This window comes from Mauremys reevesii, linkage group 8 (genome assembly GCF_016161935.1).
Source record: "Mauremys reevesii isolate NIE-2019 linkage group 8, ASM1616193v1, whole genome shotgun sequence".
Taxonomy (NCBI): Eukaryota; Metazoa; Chordata; order Testudines; family Geoemydidae; genus Mauremys; species Mauremys reevesii.
This window is the reverse complement of record NC_052630.1, coordinates 5,856,418-5,883,438: the sequence shown is the minus strand read 5'-3', so window position 1 is coordinate 5,883,438 and position 27,021 is coordinate 5,856,418. Positions and strand designations below refer to the sequence as shown.

Genomic DNA, 27,021 nt, shown 5'->3' with positions numbered 1-27,021 from the left:
TACTGCGCTATATCCGAATTCATGTTATATCGGGGTAGAGGTGTATATTTTTCTAAATATTGGTCTGGGCAGTGCTAACTTTAAACTTAATTTTGAGCTGTTTTGCATGTTTTTTAGATGTGAGCTTTTTAGCATGTCATTGAGCAAAAAAATTGTATCCCTCTAAAAAAAACGTTTTTTTTCTATGTGGTACAAAGTGGATTTTTCAAGGATGCTTTAAAAAAATTTAGATGTTTTCTTGTCATGATGGTTTGGCTATATTATTTCAACCAGGAATCATGCCTCTGGTTCAGACCCCCTGGCCCCCAGCTGCTATAGTACGTCACTCATATATAATGTTTTTCATCAGATTTTCAATGCTCTCTACAAAGGAGATAAGTTGTTATCCCCAATTTACAGATGGGGAAACAGGAGCAGAGAAGATTTGGCCAGGATCAGCTAGCAGTCAGTGTCAAAGCCTGGAATAGAACTCAAATCTCCTGAATGCCAGTCAGTTGCTCTGTCCGCTAGGCTGTGCTGCCACCCTTCTATAAGTTATGTGGCCTCCCTTCTACAACAGTGACTAGAGTTTATTGCAGACCTAGTGCATGGCTGGCTGAAATGAGTGAGTGTGCTGATGATCCAGGTCAACTTTTTGTTAGGTACAGGTACATTTTGAATTAAAATGTCCTTTAGTAATCATAATCCACTTAATTGTATTAGGCTGCCTACCCCTGGTGTATACTATGGCATGTGTGCCAAAGGCGGCATGCAAGCTGATTTTTAGTGGCATTCATACTGCCCGGGTCCTGGCCACCAGTCCGGGGGGCTCTGCATTTTAATTTAATTTTTAAATGAAGCTTCTTAAAAATTTTAAAAACCTTATTTACTTTACATTCAACAATAGTTTAGTTATATATTATAGGCTTATAGAAAGAGACCTTCTAAAAACGTTCAAATGTATTAGTGGCACGCGAAACCTTAAATTAGAGTGAATAAATGAAGACTCGGCACACCACTTCTGAAAGGTTGCCAACCCCTGGTATTCACTGTACACTTTTTAATTACTCTGTGCTGGGTTGACTGAGGTTCACTTACTGCTGTTTTTCAGTGGGCAGTCACTTATAGGTTGCATTAGTAATATTTCACAGGAGAAGGTAATGTAACAGTTAAAATACCAGTCACTGTAACTCATTACAAATTCCATTATTCATGGATAAAAGACCTTGCGTCAGACATTCCAGCACTTAGCTTTGTGCACCTACTTCCAAAGAGATGAGGTTTTTGATTTATTGTATCTGTAGAGGCGATAGAGCAGTTTGTGCCCATTCAGCTGCTGCAGTCTGTTGGCTTTACTGTAAACTAACTATGCTTGGAAGGCCAGCGTGTAAGACTTTCTCTCACTCTCCCATACAGTCAAAAGTACAAAACAGTGCTATTGTCTATAAACAGGTAACTTCCTATAATGCTTTCTGCTTTCCATCTGCCTTCATATAAAGACTTTCTTTTTCATTTAGGGTTCTTGGCTTTTGAAATTTAATACCTAAATGGTTCACTTATTTATTTATTTTTAAAGGCTCCCTTTATCTTTTTAAGTACAGTAGAACACCAGAGTTATGAACTGACCAGGCAACCACACACCTCATTTGGAACCAGAAGTACACAATTCGGCAACAGCAGAGACCAAAACCAAATACAGTACTGTATTAAACGTGAACTACTAAAACAAAAAAAGAAAGCAGAATTTTTCTGCATAGTAAAGTTTCAAAGCTGTATTGAGTCAATGTTCAGTTGTAAACTTTTGAAAGAACCACCACAACATTTTGTTCAGAGTTATGAACACTTCAGAGTTTCAAACAACTTCCATTCTCAAGGTGTTTGTGACTCTGAGGTTCTACTGTAGTTATTCCCCAACTCATGGAAGACAGAACGTCAACATTAATTGCCCATGTTACTGATGCATCAAAATTTCTGTACCTGAACTTCATGGGGTGCTGGCCCCTACCGGTGCTTGCAGTCTTGCTTGTCAACGAAAACTGTTCTTTTAATAGCCTCTTTCCCCAGGTAGTTGAGGGTGAGTTTAGTGGCCTACCCATTCTTTCTGATCTCTTGTAGCTCAGTATTTGTTACCTTTTTAGTGTTTAAATATGCATTTCCTTGAAAAGTTCACATTACTTATTCTACTTCAGAACAAGCTGTCCTAATGATATGCTTCACCAGCTAGGAGACCAGCGCTCTGGATTTCACTTAGAGATGCATGTTTATCCTGCTTGTACCATGTTGTCTATCTGATCTGTAGTGTTCATAACACTATCGTTTTCCACAGGTACCCACTTGCTGTTTCTCTCCCCCCCCCCCCCCCATTTGAGCGAACAAAGCCGAATGGATCCATCTAAAAGATTTTGGGAGCAGAAGCTAACAGAATGGAATATTTATGCTTTCATTAATAGTTATCTATATTTTTGTTTAGTCCATTTTCGGGGGAGGTGGGGATTTTCTTTACTGTGTTTGCTCTTTTTCATTCGTCCCATGGCGGACTCACGTTGACTGTGATTCTAGTGTAGGCTATTCTACAGTCATATTGACAAATCACTGTTTATACTGTGCCATTCTCACATGAGCAGGTCATTCTCACCTGTTACTAAGCAACCTGGAAAAATCGGAAAATGGCACTTCATTACAGCAATTGTGATTACTAATGACTATATCTTAAATATCCAATATCCTGTATTTTTCAAGTATGGAATAAGATGTATACAACTTCTTTAAATCTGTTACTGTGCAGGTTTTTCTAAGCTTCAGCTTTCAAAAAGTAGCAATTGATAGAGGTTAAGGAACTACCAGTCAAGAGCTAGGGAATATAGAGCTAGGGAATATAGTAACTATAGTCATACCCTGAACTTTGCAAAATTCCTCACATGGAGAACCTATTGAGTGCATGGTGCCAGAATGTCCCTTCTATAACTAGATAAGATTATGGAGGTGAAAAAACTAAAAATGTGTTGTATCTTTTCAAGGCTGTTGTGGGTGTCACTTAAGTGGCGTGACAGTGGTGAGAATCCTTGCACACACTTGCCTTATGGTTACAAAGGCTTGGGACAGCTTTCCTCAGAACTCTGTAAATTTACAACAAGTCATAAAAATTGGATTGATGTAACAGAAATATCAGATGAGTACTTATTTTTAAATATAGTAACAATAGAAGATTGGGAATCAGACTGCTGCAGGATTATTCACTTCATTATGCTGCAAAATCTTCCCATCAAAAGAAACTAATGCTTTGAAGTGATTTGGTATTTTGATAGATATTTTCTTTTAGGTTGAAATGTTGGCAAAAAGATATAGTGATGAGTTAGGTGGAAGATAAAGGTACAAGGGGCTGTGAAGGTAGGCTATTCAGAAAGACTGTAGCCTGGTCCTGAGGTTTCTAGAAACCATTTCTTCCCCTCTTTGTTTTGAATTCAGCTGTGTAAAGAACACTTGGTAGTACTTAAACACAACAGCAGTCTCCTCAAAAGGGATATCTGGAATAATTTTGATTTAAAATGTCAGTTGAATCTATCCCTCTGGGATCATTATGACAGATTAAATGGCTTTAGTGATCACTAGCTGGCCTCACTGTGAACCTGAACTCTGCATATAGAGCACAGGAGATAAGGATATCTGGAGGAAATGTGACACAACTAGGACTCAGTTGAATTTTATAACTTCAGCCTTGTGTTATTGAAAACCACAGGTTAGTTTATTTTGATTATATAGTAATTTGGGTGAATGAGCTAAAATTGATTAGCATTTTCTAAAGCAAACTAAGCTGAAAGAACACCTATCTATCACAGTCCAGATATGGTAATGAGTTGTGACTCTAAATCTTAATTTGTTGAATGCACTGTATGCATAAATCAGTTTTTAATTTACATAACTACTTTGGAAACTCAGTGACTAGCACTGATTTTTCTGCAAAGTTGTAGCTTATAACAGATGGTGGAAAATTCCACCAACCAAGTGAAGACTGGTTTAGCTGAGGTATTTGTCTAAATTTAATCTCTTGCTTTAATAAATGGCTAGGATTTAAATTTCTGTAGCAGTATACAGAATGTAGTTAACCTGTTGGTTTTATGTTGGAGTAGAGTAACCTAATAAGTTATTCCTTACACTGGGAGTAAGGTGACTGAATATTAGGAAATCATTTGGTCTCCAGCTCTTCTCTTAAGGCCCTCTCCCTCATCACCACTGCCAAAAAGATAGGTGTGTGATAACTCAGGCACTCAGATACTACTGTGGTGTGGACAGTATAAAATACACATTTACATTATCCTGTTCCTTGACCATAGGATAATGATAGCAATATATTCTTGAGTGGTGTGGAGCAATTATTCTTTCTGGAGAGATGAGGTTTATATTGTTCAGGTTGTTGGCTGGAGAACATGAGCAGATGGTTGCTGGTAGAAAAGCAGCAGGTGCAACTGAAGTAAAAACAGATTGCTGTCCACTGATTAGATCCTGTTGGTTTTTTCACTTTTTTAAAAAAAATCTGCTTAATAAGAGTTGGATTCCCTTTTATTACTCTATGCATGTACAAGTCAGCAGTAAATGAAAAGTGTATATCAGAACTAAGTAGCAAGTATTGAATTAGAATTGCCCTGTGCTAATTTAGTCTGGTATTTGTATGATAAAATCCATCTTTGATTAGCAGAGGTGGAACTCTGTCTTCAGTATAGTAGTGGCACAATTTAACACAGCAGCATGCAAAGTAATGTGAACCCTAGTGGCTGAATTTAGCTAGGAAACATTCATCTATGAAAGGAAAAAGATACAAATCAAAGGGGGAAGGATTCTGATAAAACGGTGGTTTTTTGTACAGTATGTTCTGTTGGATTTGGGACTGTGTCGAATTCTGTGATAGTAGGTCATGACAGTGCTGTGAAACAAGTGTACCAATTTGGACTTCCATTCTGAAAGCAATAGAAAATGGTTATCTTTGTGTGTCTGATTCAGCTTCCACTGAAGTGAGTGAAAAGTCTGCTATTGGGTCACTGGGAGTTAGATCAGGCCCCCCCTATATGTGAGTATTCCGAAATCTTTTGTGTGCTACAAAAACAGGCTTATAGGCAAACAAGCAAGTATTATGTCATCTACTAACATGGTATCCAGCTCATTTACAAATGTAAACAATGATATGGGTATGAGAAAATCCAATCATTCATGAGTTTATTACAGCATCACTGTGTGATCTGTGTAGTAACTAAATCTTGCCTCTTTTCTTAAAGTGAGTATTGGATAGGACTTTACTCCTATTTTTCATCATTTGTAGTTCTGCCAATTTAATACATTCCCCCGCCCCCCCTTTCTTTAATAGTTTGAGGTTATTTGCAGTGTTATGCTTGGGTACTTAATTTCATTAGGTGAAAATTCAAAATCCCAATTAAATTAATAGTGGATGGGGAGCTGGATCTATACATATGTTTCACATGTTTTTGCATAAACATCATGGTTAGAAACTTTTTTTTTTAAAATGAAAGCTGAGTCTACAGAATCTGTGTGTGTCTTGTGGGCCAGATATGTGCGGCTCCCTTGGTCTTTGGTGCCTTGCAGAACTCTTGAAATTTATATCAAGAGACTGAAAGCTATTCAGTCAACTTTGAGAGAAATACCAATTTGAGTTTAATACCATTACCTGTAGGACCTTGAAGAAAGGATGTGTGGTTTTTTTTGTTGTTGTTTCCAAGGGTTTATACACCAGCCTTTTCAACAAAAGGAGCAGGAGCTCACAAATATGTATCCTCCGGGGCATGGGATTTGGCATTCCTGATATTGCTAAGGTAAAACACGAACACGTTTCTTAAGTCACAAATTAGACCTCTTTATATATGTTTGGGGGTGGGGGAAGAGAGCATAAATCTTTTAATCCTCTGTAGGTCATCTTTAAATAGCCCTTCACAACTTAACTCTACTTTACCTAGCTGATCTAGTAACACCACAGTGTTGAGCCATGCTCCTCCTTCAGTCTAAAAGTTTCCAGCCTTTGCCCATCAGTAAGGCTGTCACTTTAAACACTTTTGCAGTCTCTCCCACACCACTGCCTATGTAGGCAAAACTCCTGATACGATCTGTTCAGCCATTCTCTTATCCTCCAATTCCTTAACGTTCATCTCAGATGTGGTGGTCTACAAAATCCTCGCTGCAGGTCATAGCTAGCATGACTGTTCCCCCACTTTCCTTTTTCCGACTTCCTCATGCTGCTTCAATCCTTGTCATTGTTCACCCTTCTCCACTCCAATTTAAATAACGAAATGTGTAACTTGCACAGCTGTATCAAGTGTCACCATATTAGTTTGCTGGTATGTTGTATCCCTGTTCCCTAACCTTTGTCTGTTTTGTGTCTTTTTGACTGTCTTCCAGGGCAGGAATTGTCGCCTACATTTTCATAGTACCCAGCCCAGTAACATCTTGGTCACAACTGAGTTTTTGGGTGCTACCATGATACTTAAATGTATTATTCATAAGTCCTACCAAACAGAGAATAAACCTCATCTGCATGGTTTGGTTACTGTAGAGAAGGAGGCAGCTTGTGGGCTATCAGATGAACAAAGCTGAAATGTATAAAGAATCTGATAAGGTAGACTTAGGGATTTGTGATATTCAGGACTTCCCTGTTTTTCTTTTTGGAGTTTGAAATTACTGTTTGTGTATTTGCTATATCCTCCACTGTGGCGATAATTTCCTCTGCATGCCTATGTGCATACTGGAAACCATCAATATTTGTCTCTTACTTAAATTGTTCTGGTGTTATCTAAGTTACAGACCATTAGACTGCTACATGTTGTAAGCTTGATGGGGCTTCTTGCCTATAATTTGGGCAAAAACACTCTTCTCTGGCAGCATAGGACTGGATCCTCAGGTATGCTGGAACAGGACATAGTGCATCTAGGCAGGGGAGATCAGTAATTTTTTTTTTTTTCCACTCCTGAATCCTGAAGGTAATTTGGGTCAGTTCTGCTGACTCAAGGGTGCACTTGGCTTCTGGATGCCCCTGTATGCAGGGGAAAGGGAAGAAAAGTTCAGGAGCAGTGTCAGAGCCAGCTATATTAGCTTGATTTCCCTGGATATTCTACATATGGGGAGTACCCAGCTGGCTTTCCATCCCCATTGGGCTGCCAGAGCAGAGCTGAGACTTTGGCCCAGAATGAGACGGCATATACAATTAAAGGCAAGAGCAATACTTTATATATGTGAAAACTCTGTAGGCTTGGCTTTGATTTTGATTATTGTTTTTGAGTCAAGTGACTTCTATTCAGGACTGTTCGTTAAAATTGTCTCTCGAGACCATCTCTTGCTGTTTCTCCCCCCCTCAGTCTTGTGCAAAACTTAAGCTTGGCTAATATCAGGGCATCTTGATAACGACTCGTCCTACTGAGAATAGGACCATTATCATCCCTTAATAGTTAAATTTTGTATGTCTGTGTTTGTAGTTTTCTTCATCTTTGAACGACTTGCTTCCTTGCGCATAGCTTTTATCAAACATGTGACTCAAGGAGTTTTTAGGATGCACATGTCCTTAAAGTCAAACACCGAAGCTATTGACTTTCGCTTTCAGAATATTTCTGATGAATTGGTTTATGATGGACTCCAATTGGTTGTCACTTTAAAATAACAAAACTAAGAGTGTGTCCACACTGCCTGTGTTAGTCCCGCTTTATCGGTGCGGGAGAGCTCTCCCAGCAATAAAAAATAACCACCCCGAACGAGATGTGATAACTTTATTGCCGGGAGCATGGCTCCTGGCAATAAGTGTGTGTGTGTGTGTGTTTCACACCCCTGAACAACTAAAGTTTTAGCGCTGAAAGTGGCAGTGTAGACACAGCCTAAGATTGAGGTGCTGTGCTGTACTTATTCAGAGGTGCGGCACAAAACATGTAGCCCAGGTAAGAGAGGGCAAAGGTAGCTATGTACCACTCCAATTCTGGGCTACTGCAGCCTCCAGAGGCTGTTCTGACTTAGGGCAGCCTTGCCTGACCATCTACAGGCTGCTATGCATCATAGAATATTCAGAAAGGCTATTTTCTCTCTCTCTCTGTATACCTCCACGGTAGCATTATGCCAGCGGGCAGAATAGGGCTGCTGCTGTTGTGCTGGAGAAATTCCCTAGGAGGTTGTTGGAGGAGACCAGATTCCAGTCCTGAAGCTATTTTTAGTAGCACAAATTGAAAAGAATGAAACCAGTCTAAAATTCACTGTTGACCTACTTGGTTGTGAGGCTCAGGTTGAGTGATGGGGTTGTGGGGCAGGTATGGCACATTTCTAAAACCCTGATTGGCAGCAGGAAGAAGGGATTAGGGTGTCGAACATTGGGGGAAGTGTCTGTCTTATGCCTTTTGGGTAACATCTGTTCAGTTTACTACAAACTTTTGCTAGCTTTTTATTACTGCCAGCACTGCAGAGCCAGTATAGCGGCAGGAGAGCCAGCTGTCATGTATTCTGCCTTACATCAACAACAAAACTGTCAACCAAGTGCCGATCCTAGTACCCATCTCTGTAATGGTGATGTATGAAGCAACAATTGCCCAGCTTGAACTCCAGTACTGGTAGCAAGAAAACTCTGGCATTGATGTATAATCTGCACCGATTTTATGTGAATAATTGAGGGAAAGCACATAGGGACCACGTATTCTTAGATTCCTTTTTTGGACTGACCTAGACATTAAGATTTAGAAGCTGGATGTTTTGTGAATCTTGTAGCAGCAAAGATTTTCTTTTTATAATTATTGATCCAGTCGGATTAAATAGACAGTCTATTTACCTTTTATGTCATAGGCTGGGTACGCTGTAACTCATTTGACTTAGCTGATCATGTGTCAGCTAAATCCAACAGATAAGTGGGAGAAAATGGGTGGTAAGGAAGGAGTTTACTTTTGTTCGTTAGGCTACCTTAATACAGTCCAGTATGTCTGTTAAATTTGAGATGGTTTAGAACTGCATTAGAGTCCTGTAGGAGTTTTGTGCTGTTGACAAAAATGGGTTGGACTGACCTTTTTAAAATGGTCTTAATACTGTAGCATAGGCTTCACTTTAGAGTGTCATTTATTTATTTATTTATTTTCTTCCTCTTGTGAAGTCAGGTGAGGTAAATAGAGCTTGAATCTGCTGTGAATGACTTAACCGCTTAGGAAATCCTCTTGAAGAACCTTACTTGTATGCTTGCTACCAGTGTATGTGGGAATTTAGGACACTAAACTCTTCCTTGTTGAAATGAAATGGGACAAAAATCCAGTTGTTCAAATGGCGTTCATGCTGTTGTTTTCCCCCAGTTAAAAAAAAAAAAAAAAGAAGTTGATAGTACAGCTTAACGAATTAAGTGGATAACATTATTGTGTTAAAACTAATCATAGAGTCAGTGTTTGTTTTTCATTGTAATTATATACTTTCATGTTGTCTTATGTCTCAATATGTACAACAATATAGTGAGCTAAATTTTCATGGAGCTTTTGTTCTTCAGTTTTCAGTTGACCAAAGAAATGGTGATGGAGAAGCCAAGTCCCCTGCTGGTCGGGCGGGAATTTGTGAGACAGTATTATACTCTGCTGAATCAAGCACCAGACTACCTGCACAGGTAATGCGCCTTAATGTTTCACTTTGTTTTTCTTTGCATGTATTTAACAATACTTTTATGTTACAGTTTATAACAAACCTGTGTCCTCCTTTGGCTTGCCAGATGCAAGATTTGGATAGGATTTTTTTAATGCATTAACTTGTGTTGGGTGGATGCTAATCTTACATTAAATTAATTCACTCCCAGCTGTGACCAAATAGAACAGAAGATAAAAGTAAAGGTTACAGCAGACAATTTTTATTTGTTTAAGGTATTTCTAATTGTCAGTGCTTAAATTTTGAGAACTGCTCTGTTTGGTGTTTAGTCTGGAGCTTCTTTACTCATTCAGGTCTCATTTGTAAGACTTAATATCATAATAAGGTTGGTTAAAAATAAATTTTTTTAAAAAAGATTTAAATTAAAATAAACCTGTTGCCATAATTTCCGATTTAATTTTCAACGTGTTAAGGCCTGAACTTAATTTAATCTATTAATTTTTAAAAGGCACATTATATCATTAACCTGCCCCAAAAGTGTAAGGAATTAAAGTGTTCTGGAATTTCTAATTATATGCCGAATTAGAGGAAAAAAACTAACTTTTGAGATCAACTCAAGCTTTATAACTGTCACAATGTCACATACTGCATTAAGTATCCATATTTTCAGTCTTTACAATGAAATGAGTGCTGGTATTTACATCTAGGAAAATGTCTACTTTTGGTTTCTGTTGTGTGGAAAAAAATTTTTGTCTTGATTACTTTGGGTTTCAGGTTAGCTAACAGGTACAGAGAGAATATTTTCCTTTTGGACTAGTTTATTCAAAGCAGGGCCGTCTTGAATTTTGCACACTTTAACTGAACTCCAATTTCCATTCAAATACAGTTTGACACATTCTCAGGGAAATCATTATCTAGTAAACAAGAAACTGACAAATGATGCATTTCTAACAAAGTAAAAATGTATGTTATCATATATCTATGCACATTTATTTAAGCAATTATATTGCTTATCCTGTATATTCCTAGATTATAAAGCCAGAACAGTCTGCTGTGTGATCATCTAGTTTGCCTCCTGCATAACGCCAATCATAGAATTTTCCTGAATTAAATCCTCTTTGAACTAGAGCATTTCTTTTAGACAAACCTCCCATCTAGATAATTACCAGTAATGGAGAATCCACCACAATCTTTGGTAAATTGTTCGAGTAGCTAATTACCCTTACTGATAAAAATCTGTGCTTTATTTCTTGCCTGAATTTGTCTAGCTTCACTCTGCAGCCCTTTTATCTTGTTACACCTTTGATAATAGGCTCTTCAACTTAGCAGACAATCACATTTTCGTTTCTCATGTAGTTTAGTTATAAATTGTGATAGTCACCCCATAACCTTCTTTTTTTTAGCAAAAAGACTCATGATGTGTAAAGGTCAAGTTTAGTATAAAGGGTATATTTGATTGGAAATAAACACATTTTTAATGGTTATACCAACCAGTGAAAATTAACCTCTCTTTAAAATAACAAGCGCAAATGCTAAATAAGGTTAAAATCAATTATTTAAATTAGGGTTTCCTGCTTGCTGATTTAAATAGGTCCACCCTGATGATAAATATATCTTTCACTGGGAGACTTATGCTTGTTTGGGGTTATGCTTTGCCATACTAGATAAGCTAAGAACTCGCACAATCCTGAAACTGCTCTTTATGCATAAATGTCACCAGGTATTGAGTGAAGATGATTTATAATTGTTCACAAGTGTGCAGAGCAGCTAACCCACTCATTTAGTCCAGACATAGTTTACTGCATATTGTCGGGGGTTTTATTCTAATCTAACTTGTAGCTGCTGGCAAAATTCTCTGCTCTGTAATACTACCGCTATTTTAGCAAATGGTAGAAGAAGCTATAAAATGGAAGCTTCACCTGTAGTTTGCACATTAGTATCTCTCAAGTCTCTAGGTTAATAAAATATCATTATTAATATAATTTATAACCAGGACTTGACTAAATATTGCCAGATGGCACCTGCTAGCCAAAGGGCTAGGTTGATATGGAAGATGAGCTTTGGGCTTGGGGGAGAGGAACACACCAAGATCCTACAAAGCCTGTCACCAATCCCAGCTGCTGGAAGAGGCTGATAAGATTCTTATCAGGGAGCTGTGGTGGACCATACTGGTGGTTCTGTCTCTTGGGCAGAAGGAAGAGCTCTTCTTTCACATCCCTAAATCATAGAACCTCCTAATGGCTCTAATGGTGGAGGGGGGTGTTTCCTGCTACTTAACTGTTTTTTTGGCTGTCTTCCCTGAATACTTCAGTGCCTACCTGTGCTGCTGTTCATAGTTTTCCAAAACAGCAGCACCAGAGACACATTTGCATGGGTCCTGTCAGTTTCTCTGCTGTCCATGGAGTTCTGAATAGCAGGAGTTAAACTAACCTACAGTCTTGCTGATTATCCTAGGCAGCAGTGTGAAGCTGTGAGGCTTGCTGCTGTCTCATAAGACTGCATTGTATTGGCTTACACTTTGGAAGTTCATTTTGCAATTACCAGTGTTAAGTCTTTAAAAAACATCAATTTCTGTAGAAATTCAGCTATGTCCTTCACTTGCCAGGAGAAGCTCTTCACTTAACTGAATGGATTGTCAAGCCATGGAAGTGTCTAGGAAGTATTACTTGTATTTCTCAGACATAGCCTTTGCAAACTGTACAAAGAAAATGAGAGGCAAAGTTTTGTAGTGTAAATGTAGTTTGTGGCACTGATTCCACTTAGCAGCACTTTGATTGGGAAGTATCAAGGTACTTTTGACTGAAACAGGCCTCTTTTGTGGCTCCTCTATCCTAAAGATAGTACTATTCTGTCCGTAAATCACGGCATTCTCACTCTTGTGATGTTGCTCCTGCGTACTAGGTTGCTGACTTTAGAAGGAAAATTAAAGATGAGTTGTGGTGCGTGTCAAAATTTAAAATAAATACTAAATGTCTCCACTAGAGCTATGTATAGAATGAAAGTTTCATTTTGCAAAGGATTTCAAGATACAAATTTCTAAACTCTCCCCAAAAAAAAAAATCTGAAGAAATTGTTTTGGGTTGATTAAAATATTTTTGTTTCATTTGACTTGCTTTAAAAAAAAAAAGCTTGTGTATGATAAAATTTATGTAGTTTGAAAACAAAATCAAAATGTTTCATTCCAAACACATTGAAATGGGTGTTGTCAGAACTTTTTTCTTCCAAAACAAGGTTTTGGCAAAATCAAAAACATTTCACAAAGGATTTCAATTTTGATGGAACTGCATGTTCCAGCAGAATATGGTTTTGTTAAAGCTTCTCCAACCAGCTCACGTACTCCTTAGGCTGAAGTTGAGAGTCAGCATGCAAATGTATTTTAAAAAACAGTCTTTGTAGGCTTTCTGCAGTCATCTGGTGTCCTTTAGGGTCAGTGGAGCTCTACTTGGGTAAATAGTGATACTGGAGTCGGCATGTCGTGTTCAGTTTTTTGTTTAAGATAATTCTATTTCCTCTTAAGAGTGTAATAAAACCAATATAGTGTAATTATGATCAGGAAAGGTCTGTAAAATTGGCAGTCAACAGAACCAAGTTCCACTTCGATTCTTTGTTGAAAGTGTCTAAGCCAGAAATAATTCAACTTGACTTTTATATGCTAAGGTGAGTTTACAGGGTTAGCAGTTAATTGGGGTAAAAGTTTTTTAACTAAGCAAATTTTTGATCTAGAAATCACGGAAGCAATAAACATGAACACTACTGTTTCTAGAGGCCACTTTCCAGAGTACAGTTGCATGTCAAAACTGGTGTCTTGAGCCTCTACCAGTGGTTTGAGTATCTTTGACTCCATTGGGAAGATGACAGATTCCAGAGTACTGTCTTCCTAAAACCTGTCCAGAGAACCTGGAACTGGCTAGGTAACTTTAGACACCCCTTGAATTCTTTTAAAAGAGCAGAAAACTCGATGGCCTGTTCAGTGAGCGTATTATCTTCTGTGCTGAACTCTGTGCCTTGCAGTAGGAAAACTGAAGAATTTTGGTTTTGAAGAACAAATACTTGCAAATAGGAATTTGGATTTGCATGCACTGAAATTGCATGCAAACTGTGGGGAGGGATAGCTCAGTGGTTTGAGCATTGGCCTGCTAAACCCAGGGTTGTGAGTTCAATCCTTGAGGGGGCCACTTAGGGATCTGGGGCAAAATCAGTACTTGGTCCTGCTAGTGAAGGCAGGGGGCTGGACTCAATAACCTTTCAAGGTCCCTTCCAGTTCTAAAAGATGGGTATAGCTCCATTATTTTAAAAAACAACAACAATTTTTGTACTGAGCAATCTTGACACTGTGCCATTAATAAGACTTAATTCAAATATAGTATTTTTATAGTAAAATACTGTCTGCTGATTCAATTTTTAATGCAACAAGGCTTAATCTATAAATTCCCTCTTCTACAGGTTTTATGGAAAGAATTCTTCCTATGTCCATGGTGGCTTGGATTCCAATGGAAAACCAGCTGATGCAGTCTATGGGCAATCTGTAAGCTTCTGTAAAACTGAGTGAAATACTTTTGCAGAGAATTTAATATTTACAGTTATGATTTTTCTGATCTAAGAACTTCTGGCTTGTTTAGTGTTTCAAGCAGATCTGTCTGTTAGATGATACTGAGCATATGTGTGTTCATACTCTCTGGGGTGTTCATAGTTTTACTGGGTGCAATATGAACATCTTGGACAAGTCTATTCTGGGACTTGAAAATTGATTTGCAATAATTTGCCATCCTTTTGTGCTTGGTAGGCAAACTTGTCACATGTTCCCAAAACTGTCAACAGCTATGAAATTTGGAGGTGGATATAAAATACTGATAAGAACACCACATTAAAGCAGAGTGCTCTGGGCTATGCTGTCACAGTGGTGAAGCATTTACTGATATTCAAGCAACGATACCCTCTGCAAACTAAAGCAAAGTCCAAGTGTCCTCTTTGACTCTTTCCTCAATTCGGAAGAAAAAGCACATGGCATGGTTGTCTGTCTGCCTGCTGCCTTGATGTGAATTCATTTTATGATCAAATTTGCAAGTGGCACCAAAACTGGAAGGGGAAGGGAAAAAAGCCAAACAGCAGACTGACCTAGAGAGATGAAAACAGTGAAGGCTGAAGGTGTTGAGGAAAGTTTTTAAATATAAAGAACTACACCAAGGGGGAGAGGCTTTTGGGACTGTGCCCTCTAGGGCTTTGAGGGCAACCCTAGGCAGCAAGCCTCACACTGTACTTGATATTCTCTATACCTACTGATCTGCACTATACAAGCCTCTCTGATAAACTGAATTAACTTAGAAAATGGGTAACTGATTCTTCTCTGCCTTTTGCAGGACATCCACAAGAAGGTGCTGTCACTGAACTTTAAGGACTGCCACACAAAGATCCGTCATGTGGATGCCCATGCTACTCTTAATGATGGTGTTGTAGTCCAGGTGATGGGAGAACTCTCCAATAACATGCAGCCAGTGCGCAGGTTCATGCAGACGTTTGTACTTGCACCTGAGGTATGCTATATGGAGCTCTGCTGTTACTTTAACCGTGTGCTAGTACTGACATGAAAATAGTTAAGTATCAGAGGGGTAGCCATGCTAGTTTGGATCTGTAAAAGCGGCAAAGAGTTCTGTGGCACCTTATAGACTAACAAACGTATTGGAGCATGAGCTTTCGTGGGTGAATACCCACTTTGCATGTCACCCACGAAAGCTCATGCTCCAATACGTTTGTTAGTCTATAAGGTGCCACAGAACTCTTTGCCGCTTTATGAAAATAGCTGTAGGTATTCAGCTCAGCCCTGGAATCTGAAGATTCCAACTGGGAAGCGTTTCTTGCACAAGAGTCCAACAGTGGTGTGCTGCAAATGCTTTAAGAAATGACATTACTTGAATTTGTTTATGCTAACCTGGAGCAATATCAGGAGGGGATGTAACATTTTGAGTTGTGGCTAATAAGTATCATTAAAATATTGCTTAGGTAGGTATTCTCAATATATTGCAGATCCCCACTTAACAGTTGTATCTTGCAGCTGATACCTCCAACATCTAGTGTTGGAGAACAATGGTCTCCAACATTTGAAGACTTGCATTCCAAGCTTTCTGATGCTATAAAGTATTGACTTCCTGCTGCAGTTGCTTTCAAGATAGCAGTTTTCAAAATCATGTGACAGTTGAAAGTGGGAGTGAAGAAAGATGGTAATTGAGTGACATTATATTTAACTTGGCAATTTCCATTTTACATTTTGGAAGCTGTAGCTCCCAGTCTTTTCTCCCCTCCCTCCCCCCAACTTTGGTAGTTCATAACAAATTGTTATCTTCACTGAGTCATGATTAACGCACAGAAAGAGATGTCAATGATGAGCAGCATTGCAGACCACCTGTCTTATTTACAAGTGTCTTGTTATGTTGAGCATGTGCCTTTACTTCTGCATTCTAGAGGCTGTATAGTTAAGGGTAGCGCCTAATCTCCATGTCTCCAGCCTTTTCCTAACTGGACTTAGTTTGATCTAAAATCCCACTTTTGTGTTTGTGATCTATTAAACTTTTTATATTGGGCATGCTTCAAATCTTAAATGCAGCACCATTAGGGAAACTACTACTATGCAGCATCTCAGCAAAGAGTTCATCTCTGAGCTTATTAATAAATTCGCTAATGCTTACATAAGCTTATTTGTAAAGTCAGGATGCTTTCAGGGATTTCATTTAGATTACTCATCAGTCTCTTGGTATTCATAAAGAGATGGCTATTCTGTATTTGATCACCTTTTCTTCTCTGAAGTCCAGTCACAGACACATGAGCTATGATGTGCTGTCCAGATACAGATGTGTTAACTACTTTAAATCTTTGGTATAGAATGGAACGAACTTCTTCCTATCTTTTTCTATTTGAAATAGAACTCATTCGTGTCTTAAAAGTAGAAAATAACACTGACAAAGTGCAGCAAAGTGGTTGGTATATACATGTCTCACTATATACTTATTCTCATGGTAGTGAAGGCAGGCCTATCTTCTTCGGACACCCCAGCAGGTCCTGGGTTAGGTTTGCTTTCCCTGAACAACTGCCTGCCTTTCTTGAACTAACTTCTCTCTAAGCTGCACAGCCATGCAGGCGCTCAGGGCTGCAGCGGGGAGAGGCACCTTTCCTGCAGCCCCAGCCCCAGAGCTGCTGCAGATGGGGAGAGGCAGCCCCCTCCCCTCCAGCCCCAGAGCTGCTGGGGAGAGGTGGCTTTCTTCCTCCCCACCTCCTCCTGCCCTCCCCAGGGCAGCCTGCACCTCAAACCCCTCATCCTTGACCCCCCCCACTCCAGAACCCGCACCCCTCACCTCCCTGCACCCTGAGCCTATGCCCCAGCTCTGAGCCCCTTCTCGCACCCTGAACCCATTGGCCCTAGCCCCACCACACATCACCTCCATATTGGTGCACATAACAATTCATTCCTCACATGCATGGGAAAAATTAGAGGGAATATTGCTTTTGAGTCCCCTTTTAAACTTCTATAATCTTTTTTACTTTGATTCCTAGGCTTTTTACATCCTAGCATTGTCTCTTAATGCCTCAGGTGTCTTATCTTGAGCCATTCTGTTTCCTTCCTGCTTGTTTTCCTTGTACATTAACACAGTAAACATCCCGATTTGCCAGGTCAACCTACAGTATTCATGAATTATTGTAGAGCAGCTCCAAGCCCATAAGTCTGTTTCTAATTGTGATCTATTGTTATCAAGTTGTTACTGAGATGGCCTCCAAATCCACAGCTAGATACAGTTGCTAACCTTTTGTTTGGCTTTAATTTGGCCTTATTGATCCTGTCAGCCATAATGAAGTAAGCTATAGTTGCTTGCTTGGAATGAATAGCATTTTTTCCTTTCTGCTTCAGGAATCATTTTTAAAGCTGTACAGTGTCTCATTGCTTTCTGCGGAGTTTTATGGGTTATATCATAGTTCTCTCCGTCACCTACAGCTGTGTGCTTGCTATTATGGTGGAGTGGCTGTTATGATTGCAACAGTATTTCCATTTTGACAGGCATGTCAAACCTTTATTCTTTTTTAAAATGTTCAATATGTCAAAGCAAATATGAACCTAGTACTTGAATTTTCCATATTGGAGATGAGTTTATAAGTTTTTCCTCTTAGAATGGCAAATATTCCCTAATCACCGTGGCCCAGATCCCTAGGTTTGGCCAAGCTGCTTTGTGCAGTACATGAAGGGGAGGGGGTGGAAAGTGTTACAAAGCAACCTCTCCCCTCCCTTGATCCTCTGCTTGACTGGAGGCCAAGCCAGTCCTATCATAGCTTAGGGCAACCTCAACTACAAATCTGCTCTAAGTTAGATCACCTAGTGTGGTGATTCTTTGGAGTGCAGCACATGCTAGTATTCTCTCCTCATGGCCTGCCCAAGAATGTCCCTTGTGCTTGGGGTCTGAGTGTAGAAGCAACTTTGCTGGTTTTGTGCCACCCAGAGGTTCCCTCTGTTGGGACAGTTGCTACTTCTGCACAGCCAGAGTGTCACAGGAGGGGCAGAGCTGTGACCAGGATCTGTCACTATGGCTGTAAACTCTTCATAATCATGTAATGTTTTGCTCTGGGACTGAATATAACGGAACCAACTTCTTATTCCTGCTTGCCTGCAGGGTTCTGTTGCAAATAAGTTTTATGTCCATAACGACATCTTCCGCTACCAAGATGAGGTTTTTGGTGATTCGGACACCGAGCCTCCGGAGGGTAAGTAAGTACCAGGAGCCTGGAGAATTCTACCGGTGCCAGCTTGTGGCATTAGTGGGTATAGTAAACAACTCTCGATTCTCAGACCAGAGAAGATTCTTCTCTTATGAGAAGGCATATTTGCAGTAAATTCAAATTGTCGTGTGTGTGTGTGTGTGTGTGTGTGTGTGTGTGTGTGTATATATATATATATATATATATATATAAAATTTTATTTTTCTATCCCTTCTTTACTGCTGGTACTTCAGCATGGGCTAGTGAAATACAGACTGTTGCAGTCGCTGATATGGTCCTTCTTCCTGCAGTGATATTAAAATAACTTCCCAAAAATTTATGGTGTGGGTTTTTTTTTTTTTTTTAAAGAATCCCTTTGCTGAGCTTGGACAGTGTGATAGGTGTAACTTGAGTTCTCTTCCTTCCTTAACCCACTCTAGAATCTGAGGAGGAGGTGGAGGAACCTGAGGAAAGACAGCAGACCCCTGAGACAGTTGATGATCCCGGCGCTTACTACGAGCAGTCTGTAAGGTAAAAAGACTATACTCTCAATATGGCGATGGCAAACTTTGCATTGTGTGATCTCTTTAAGGACCAGGTCTGGAATCAAATGTGAAGAGAAGTCAGGAATGAACATATTTTATCTCTAGAAGTCTGACTTCTGCTGCAGAAGCTGTAACATAAACATTGTTAAATGATACACTATTAGCTGTGAGGCTGAGAAACTGTTTTCAACTGATAACACTTTTGACGTTCTACAGAATAACCTGTAACTCACGCCTCCAGGAAGTATATACCTACTGAAGTGAATTTTTTGCTGTGCTGCTCATCTTGATTGCATTGTACTTTGCATACCTGGGTTATAAGCATGCTTTCAATACTGTTCTTTATCCAAATTGAAAAGAGATATTGTTTCCATTGGTGATGTTCTTCAATAGCAATGACTTGGAGGAACAGCTGGAGGAGCCAGTAGTGGAACCAGAACCTGAGCCTGAACCGGAGCCTGAACAGGAGCCAGAACCAGAAGTGCAGGAAGAAAAATCTGAACCAGTATTGGAGGAAACTGTTCCTGAGGAGACTGTGGAAAAGAGTCCTTCTCCAGTCCCTGCAGATCCCGCTCCTGTGGTGCAAGAGGACTCCAGGGTAATGAAATGAGTGACTTTAATCTATGTGTTCATCTTCTTTCTCTTCTTCATTTTGTATAACACACCATCATCTTTGCTCTGGCAAGATGGGGTAGCTGGATGAGAGATATCCAAGTTCTTTTGCATAAGACTTCTCTCTCCTGCTCCTGAATTGTCCTTTTCGCCTCAAATTGAGCTTATCCACAGAAAAGTGATTGGTCAATTAGTTGGTTGCTGGTATCTCAATATGACAACACATTATCAAGGCCCTCTGTATTTTGTACCTGTTCAGTTTGCTCCAGAAACTGGCTTGAATTTGTCCTTGCATATTTTTTTTTAAACAATAAATTGGATGCTTATGGTGACGCTTGGAAGGATTAGGTTTTTATTGGGTTGTTAATAATCAGAATTTAGGCAAAGTAAGAAAAGTACTGCTTGAGAACTTATTAGCGTTTGATTTCAGCATAATTACTTTTATATTTGACATATGATATTGTCTGTTTGTGTGTTAACGGTTATGTCTACTGTCATTAAATAAGCATCTGTCCCAGCTAACTTCCCACAACTGTGAAAATTTAAATGGATAGAAAGAAGTCCTTAAAATGCATTTTGCACAGTTGTGAAAATTTAATCAATAAGCATCACTAGCCACTGTTTTTAAAGTCAAACTATGCCCATCCAACTTATGGTTGTGAAGTTACCTTTCCAAATATGGTTAGGGTGTAACCCCTGCAGTGATGAGTCTAACAATAGCCCCAATTCTGTGCTGCATCCCTGCTTATTTATGCAGTGTTCAGGGGTTGGAAACAGGCTGATTACGCCATTGCAGCAGGGGAGGGGGATCCATGGGTGCCACGGGCCTAGTGTAATAGCCCTAGGCTACTGCTGGGAATGAGACAGTGTGTGGCTGGAATACTCTGCACTCTGGCTTTTCTGAGTTGGGATGGTTCATAGGCAGCTGTGGGGAAACTGCTGAGGTCTGGACCCAGAACTCGGAAGGCTCAAAGGTGGCTTTAAAGCTGTTACCACCACCTCAGCTGCCACTTCTGAGAGGCACAGCTCAGAGTCTGGGCCTGTTGCTAGAACTAGAACGGCAGGCCTTGAGTTACTAAGTAACACTGTTCATTCCTTTAGACGTTTTCGTGGGCGTCTGTAACCAGCAAGAACCTCCCGCCCAGTGGAGCTGTTCCAGTATTGGGAATACCACCTCATGTTGTGAAAGTACCAGCCTCGCAAGTAGGAATTCTGCACTAATCACAAATTACTTGGTGACCTGTGGGGGAATACACAGTAGAAATTCCCTGCTCATAGCATGCATTTTAGGATTCTTCTTGGGGTTTTGGAATTAACCTTTTAAACAAAAATCACATTTGTAACCCTTGTAGCTCTGAAGAAAACCTTGATCAATGTGGACCAAATGTGTTCACTGTATGTGTGTAGAGTGTATCTGCCTTGAAAAATATGCAAAGCTCTAGTGAGGGCAGTTCCACAGAGCTTGGGCAAACTTGCCAAGTTAGAGGTACTGTAAGGATCTGTGTACAGGTCCCCTTGTCAGGTGAGGGGTCGCTCTTCGCCTTCGGGGTGCCTGGGAACCAGGCTGCCCCACTACAGGAGGCTGAGTAGCAGTTCAGTCTTAAAGTCCACGCCCTAGATCAGGGCGGGGCAACAAACAGTAGTCCTAGGCTCAGACCCTCAGGCGGGGCTGAACAAGCAAGCAGCAGTTCAGGGGCTCAGACCCTCTGGCAGGGGCTGAGCAGACAAACAGTACTTTGAGCCCGAGCCCTAGGTCAGGGCGGGGCAACAAACAGTAGTCCTGGGCTCAGACCCTCAAGCAGGGGCTGAGCAAACACACAGCAGTTCAGGGGCTCAGACCCTCAAGCAGGGGCTGAGCAGGAACTGCTAAGTCCAGGCTTCTACCCCTGAGCGTTGGGGGTGAGGGGGAGATGCCACCCGTGAGGGGGTTGGCAGGGGGGACGCAGGCCCACCCACTCCACCGCGTTCCAGCCCGGGGCCCTAGCAGCGGCGTGGATCCGCTGCAGTCAGTGGGGATCCTGGCCGCAACACACTGACATAGGCTCAGAGTCTGCTGCAGCCAGACTGGGGTCGGCTACCTCCGGGCCACTTCCAATCTCCCCCTCCACTGGTACCTGTGTTGTCGTGGCTTCGGCAGGGGGGTCCACCAGCATCGGCTCCTCGGGATACGGGTGCACGAGAGGGCTCGACGACTCCTCAGGGTACCGGGCTCGGGGCAGGCTCGGCCAGTCCTCCTCAGGGTACCGGGCTCGGGGCAGGCTCGGTTCAGCAGGAGCTCGGGCACCCGCATCTGTCCTCTCCAGCGGCCGGGGCGCAACTGAGCCTTGGGGCCGGGACTTTATACTTCCTGTCCCGCCCCTTGACTTCCGGGGGGCGGGGACAGGCAGTGGTGACTCCGCCCACTTCGGCCGTTCTGGCTTGGCCCTTTCAGGTGCATCTGGGAGCCAGGCCGCCTCACTACAGGTACTAAAATCTTTCAGCCATGATTAGGCAAGATACACTTCATCTCACTTTCTGACATTGTGTAGCCCCAGGGTACATTTTATTGACTGAGCACTACACAGTAAAACAGAACAGCATTTCATCGTGAAGTTACAAGTATAACTTGAGCTGAAATGCATTCTATAGCCACTGATGAAAAGAACTACCAATCTTTTGCAAATTGGAAATTATCTCGGTATAATCTAAACTATGATGGTTCATTTTTCAGAGCTTACCTTGCTACTAGCCTTGCCTGTTTTTACATATCACTTACTGGTTGGTCATTTCTGCAGCCCCGTCCTGAGTCCAAGCCTGAATCCCAGACTCCACCACAGAGGCCACAGAGGGATCAGAGGGTGAGGGAGCAGCGAACAAGCATCCCACCACAGAGAGGGCCAAGACCAAGTAAGAAAAGCTAGAAGAGCATAAGTACTTCACTTTTTTTCTCTATCACCTTTTAATTGCCTAAGAAGCCATGAAGCACTCAATATACCATGTGCCAATTAGCGTTGGTTTTTCAGTTCTTAATGATAGATATTCTGTCACTCCTGCTACTGTTGCTGTTTTAGCTGATCTGGACCTGAACCTCTCTGTTTTAGAAATGAACTTTCACAAATATAAAAAAGTTTGTAGTATTTAGGTTTTAGTTTGTTCATAAGTGCGAGTTTCCAATGCATGGCTATTGTGAAAAGTATTGAAATTCCACTAGAATTTGAGAGACTGAATCTTATTACATACCAGTTACACTGATGATTAGAACTGTTCGGGTATTGTGCATGATGTTTGGCTTTAAGCAAGTATGGTTTTTTGTTTGTTTTGTTTTAAGTTCGTGAAGGTGAGCAGGGTGACATGGAAACTAGACGGATTGTTAGGTACCCAGACAGTCACCAGCTATTTGTTGGGAACCTTCCTCATGATGTGGATAAAACTGAACTGAAGGATTTCTTCCAAAGTAAGTCGCTGACTTTGCTGTGTTCACCACAGGGTTTTGGGGCTGCAACCATAAGCACATGTCTGTTTCTGCAGAACATTCTAATGTGTGACAAAAGAACTTGGCTCATCTCTTGCAGATTATGGGAACGTTGTGGAACTCCGCATCAACAGCGGTGGGAAGCTCCCGAACTTTGGGTTTGTGGTGTTCGATGATCCTGAACCAGTTCAGAAGATCCTTAGCAATAGGGTAAGGTGGTGGTGGTTGGATCAGCAGAGATTTGATTCTGCAAAATACTGTATTTGAATCCATTCCTCTCTGTTAATGGTGGGCAATGTCTGTCCGACCCTTAAGGAGAAAGGACGTTCTTCTAGCCAGCTGATTTTTAGCCCCTCTCTTCTTCCTCTGCCCCCAGTTTACATCCATAAATGAACCACTCTGAATAAGTGTGATTCATGCTGTTTGGAAATTAACACACACAGTTGGCCAAATTTAGTGCTGAAGCAAACTAGTAGTTTACAAACCTAAACAGTTTAACATTAGCCTTACTAGTTAACAAATCCTAAGTGTTAGCCCCCAGACTCTGCCAGTTGCCTGCTCCAGGAGCAGCCCCTCTCCCCTCAATTGTTTAAATGATTAAAATTGTCATTTAAATGGTTAAAGGATTAACTTTTTGAACGGATATTTACATTCGTAAAGCAAACCAAAGGCGAGATAAGGCTGCCATGGAAAACACAGAGCCCAAATAAAGAAGCGTTGAAAAAGCGGGGGAACCATGTTAGTGTTTGACCTGAAGAAGGAATTTACACCCCAAACAAGGCAGGGTGCAGAGTCAGCCTGGCCACAGCCACTACGAATGTAAAGGGCTGTAGCTAGTGACCCCATGGGGATTGTTGTGTAGGTGGTAGATCTAAACACCTTGCACCCACACACATCTGTGCCTGTACAGCCAGCGGTTAGAGAGTTGTAGTTCACAGCGATCAGGGGCACTTCTCTTCCTCCTTCACCCCCTTGGTGTGACATCACACTTACAGGCTCTTGGAGAGGAGTGGGCAGTCCTTAGCTCTTTCTGTATTTAATCTGTTTGTATCATTTTGTGCTCTTTTCCTGCAAGTCACAAATCTGCAGGCTCTAGGGAACGTTTGTGTCCAACTTAAAGTATAATTAACGATGATGCTCTCCTTCTTGGTAATATAAGACAGTGGTGGGGGCTTTATGTATATATTTAACCCAGGGCTGAACAGTTCAAATATTTTTTTACTTCTAATAATTCAGAACCCTTATTTCCATCTGTAATTTAACTTTAGTTATCTGTATTGATCTTCTCCAACCATCATGCACAGTATGCTGGACACAAGCACATTTCCTTTAATTCTAGACCAGTTCTTTTTAACAATACTATCTCTGCTACATTGCAAATACTGCATATCGGGATTTAAAGATTACTAGTAAACTATCAACCAGAGAGCTAAACCTGCTTGCTAGCAGTTCATGTGAAAGGGAGGCCCTGCCAGTGGAGTCTGGGGCCAAGTGACAGAGATACTTAAACCCTATTCCCATACCTGGTTGCTGGGAAGGGTGTTGGTACCCATCATATGCCAGGACATTAGCTTGGGCAGCTCCAGGGGAACTGATCATCCAGTGGGAATCTTAGCTGAAAAGCTTTCTGCTTGTCACTGGCAAGGGGAATTTTCAAGCCCTTCTTTATATGTTTAGAGCATCCAGAATAATTCATGGTCTCTAATGAGATATAATTGATATATGTATGAAGGAACCATCACTCTTGAATTTCTTACCTTTTTGTAGGCTTAATTCCTCAGCCTTATGTGGCAGTAGCTTATTTAGCTTTTAATGCTAACAGGGCATATGTTCCGATTGGCCTCTTCCCTACCTCAGTGCAATTTGCTAACTCGAGGTTTGTCTACACAGTGAGTTACTGTGTCGCAAGCCAGGTGGTGAATCTACAGCGCACTGTGCACTAACTCACCATGTGTGCACTGCTGAAGCACATTGAAAGGCCCAGAGTGTGGCTTCGTGTACTATGGTAGTTCTCTTGCTGCCATATAGACACACCCTTAGTAACGCCTCATCGCACAATGCAAAATGCTGCTTTGCTGAAAGCAAAGGATTTCACCAGAATGCAGGAAGGGTGCAGTATGGGCCTCTCAGCTGCTTCAAATCAGAAGAAAAGTCAGCTGGAACACTGTAGCAGTGATCTGAATGACTTTTCATTGTATTAAAGTGTGTCAGTGAAACAAGCTCATCTTATCTAACCACTTGCTAGGAAAGGTGGAGCATGTAAAGTGTTCAACTGCCTGAGAAGTCACTGTTCAAACAATTGGAAGGATGTGTCAACTGTCCCTTTCTTTTTTTTTACCCCCATAGCCTTCTCCTGCCACCCTAACAAAATGTCTGGCTGAGTACACAACTGAAGTAGTATGTTTTTTTTTTAACCTGTAAATAGGTAACTGCTATGAGCTTTATTTCCTTCTTTCTTGTCTTGCTCCCATTCCTAATATTAATCCCATGATGGGAACAGCATAAACCTACCCATGTGAAAGGCTTTGTTGGAGAGTTACAGCTGCATTGGTAATGCTGGTAAATCTTTTCTTTCTCTTGCAGCCCATCATGTTCAGGGGAGAGGTGCGTTTGAACGTGGAGGAGAAGAAAACACGAGCTGCCAGGGAGGGTGACCGCAGAGACAACAGACCACGTGGACCTGGAGGCACTCGGGGAGGGCTGGGAGGTGGGATTCGAGGGCCTCCACGTGGAGGAATGTCTCAGAAACCAGGATTTGGAGCTGGAAGGGGCATCGGGCAACGCCAGTGAATGCATCAAGGATGTTGGCATGGTGGCACAAACCCTTGTTCCTGCAGATTTGTGAATTTCAGCCTTGGGTATCTTGGAATGTGGCCCTGGCCTGTTATAGACTGCTACGTTTGATACTGTTTTGGCCCCTTTTCGTTTGTTTGTTTGTTATGGTTTTGTGATTTTTTTTCCCCCCCCTAGTCTTTGTCCCAGATTCCAGCTTTGTGGAACAATATTTTAGGAAAAGTGGATTTTAAAAAGAAAAGAACTGAAGTTCCTTGCTCACTGCAAACTTACGGACTGGATTTTTTTTTATTTTTTTTTTGTACCAGTGGGTCTTTCCTAAAAGAATGTGTGGGTTTTTTTTGTGTGTTTTGCTCTATACTGAAATTGGGTGCGTTTCAGTCAGTGGAATAATCTTTCACCTGCATGTGTTCAAGAGCCTGTAGGAAAACCTAGCACTTGGCAAGCATTTCAAGGCAGGAGAAACTATTGTTTGTCCCTTGAGGGTCATGTGCACATCCTCTGGTCTGGCCATGTTGCCACTTGAAAAATTGACATTCACTCTTCTCTCTGTGGCGCTGTAAAAGTGGAATAAAGGGTATCCATAGAATCTTTTTTCTTTTGATACATGATCACGAAAAGGAATTCTAACTACTGTTTTACCACTTACAAATTTTGGATTGTGGGATAGGTTTTAAATGTCTAGAACTTGACTCTTAAAACATTTTTTCCTGAACTTGTGAAATTTTTTATTGAAATAGGGAGTTTTTTTTCATGTTTTAGTTTGTATTTGTATAAAAAAAAAAAAAAGCAAAATTGTTGTGCCTTCTATTTATCTCTCATTCCAGTCTTGGCAAATTGTTAAAAAAATAAAAAAAGTCTAGATTTGCTTTATCAAGTGGAGTATGTTGGAATTCTTGTGAAGGGGGGAGTTTCCCCTCCATTCCTTCCATCACTACCTTTGTCTAAGATAATGACAAAAGGTGCTTTGGAAACTGAACCAATCTCTGCTGTGGTGGTAGGTAGAGATGTCTAATATTATAAAGCACCTTGGTGGTTGGCTGAATGTTTGCTTTTTTCCAACTGACTGAAAAGTTATGCGATTTTGTAACAACTCCTGTTGTGACTAGGAAACTGTGGTTGTAGATACCTTTTATTGTTGAAATGTAAATGTGCTTTTTAGGATCCTGTATACTTACTCTGTTCTTTATTGGGGGGCAGGGCGCTTTTGCAGTTTTGGCATCCGTTTAGAAACTCCCCTCTGCCAGAGGTGAAACTGCCTAGATCAGATGCAGCCTCTGACAATTATGCTAGAGGTGTACTGATTGCTTATCAATTGCTGGTATA

At 40.9% G+C, this 27,021-nt stretch overlaps 1 protein-coding gene across 3 annotated transcripts in view; it reads left to right on the top strand.

Moving 5' to 3' along the window:
• The window catches only part of G3BP1 (G3BP stress granule assembly factor 1), a 34,844-nt gene extending 8,272 nt beyond the window's left edge, over window positions 1–26,572 (top strand). The window contains exons 2-12 of one of the 3 annotated variants that reach the window (XM_039484881.1): window positions 9,473–9,586; window positions 14,005–14,086; window positions 14,919–15,092; window positions 18,210–18,300; window positions 18,735–18,825; window positions 19,233–19,437; window positions 20,553–20,654; window positions 22,226–22,337; window positions 22,759–22,884; window positions 22,982–23,112; window positions 25,486–26,572. In XM_039484881.1, the coding sequence (XP_039340815.1) occupies window positions 9,492–9,586; window positions 14,005–14,086; window positions 14,919–15,092; window positions 18,210–18,300; window positions 18,735–18,825; window positions 19,233–19,437; window positions 20,553–20,654; window positions 22,226–22,337; window positions 22,759–22,884; window positions 22,982–23,112; window positions 25,486–25,692 (1,416 nt within the window). In that variant the 5' untranslated portion in view covers window positions 9,473–9,491 and the 3' untranslated portion in view covers window positions 25,693–26,572. Of the gene's footprint in view, window positions 1–9,452; window positions 9,587–14,004; window positions 14,087–14,918; window positions 15,093–18,209; window positions 18,301–18,734; window positions 18,826–19,232; window positions 19,438–20,552; window positions 20,655–22,225; window positions 22,338–22,758; window positions 22,885–22,981; window positions 23,113–25,485 lie in introns of those variants that run through there. The other 2 variants (XM_039484880.1, XM_039484879.1) reach the window with 2 other exon arrangements.
• Window positions 26,573–27,021: the final 449 nt, after the last annotated feature.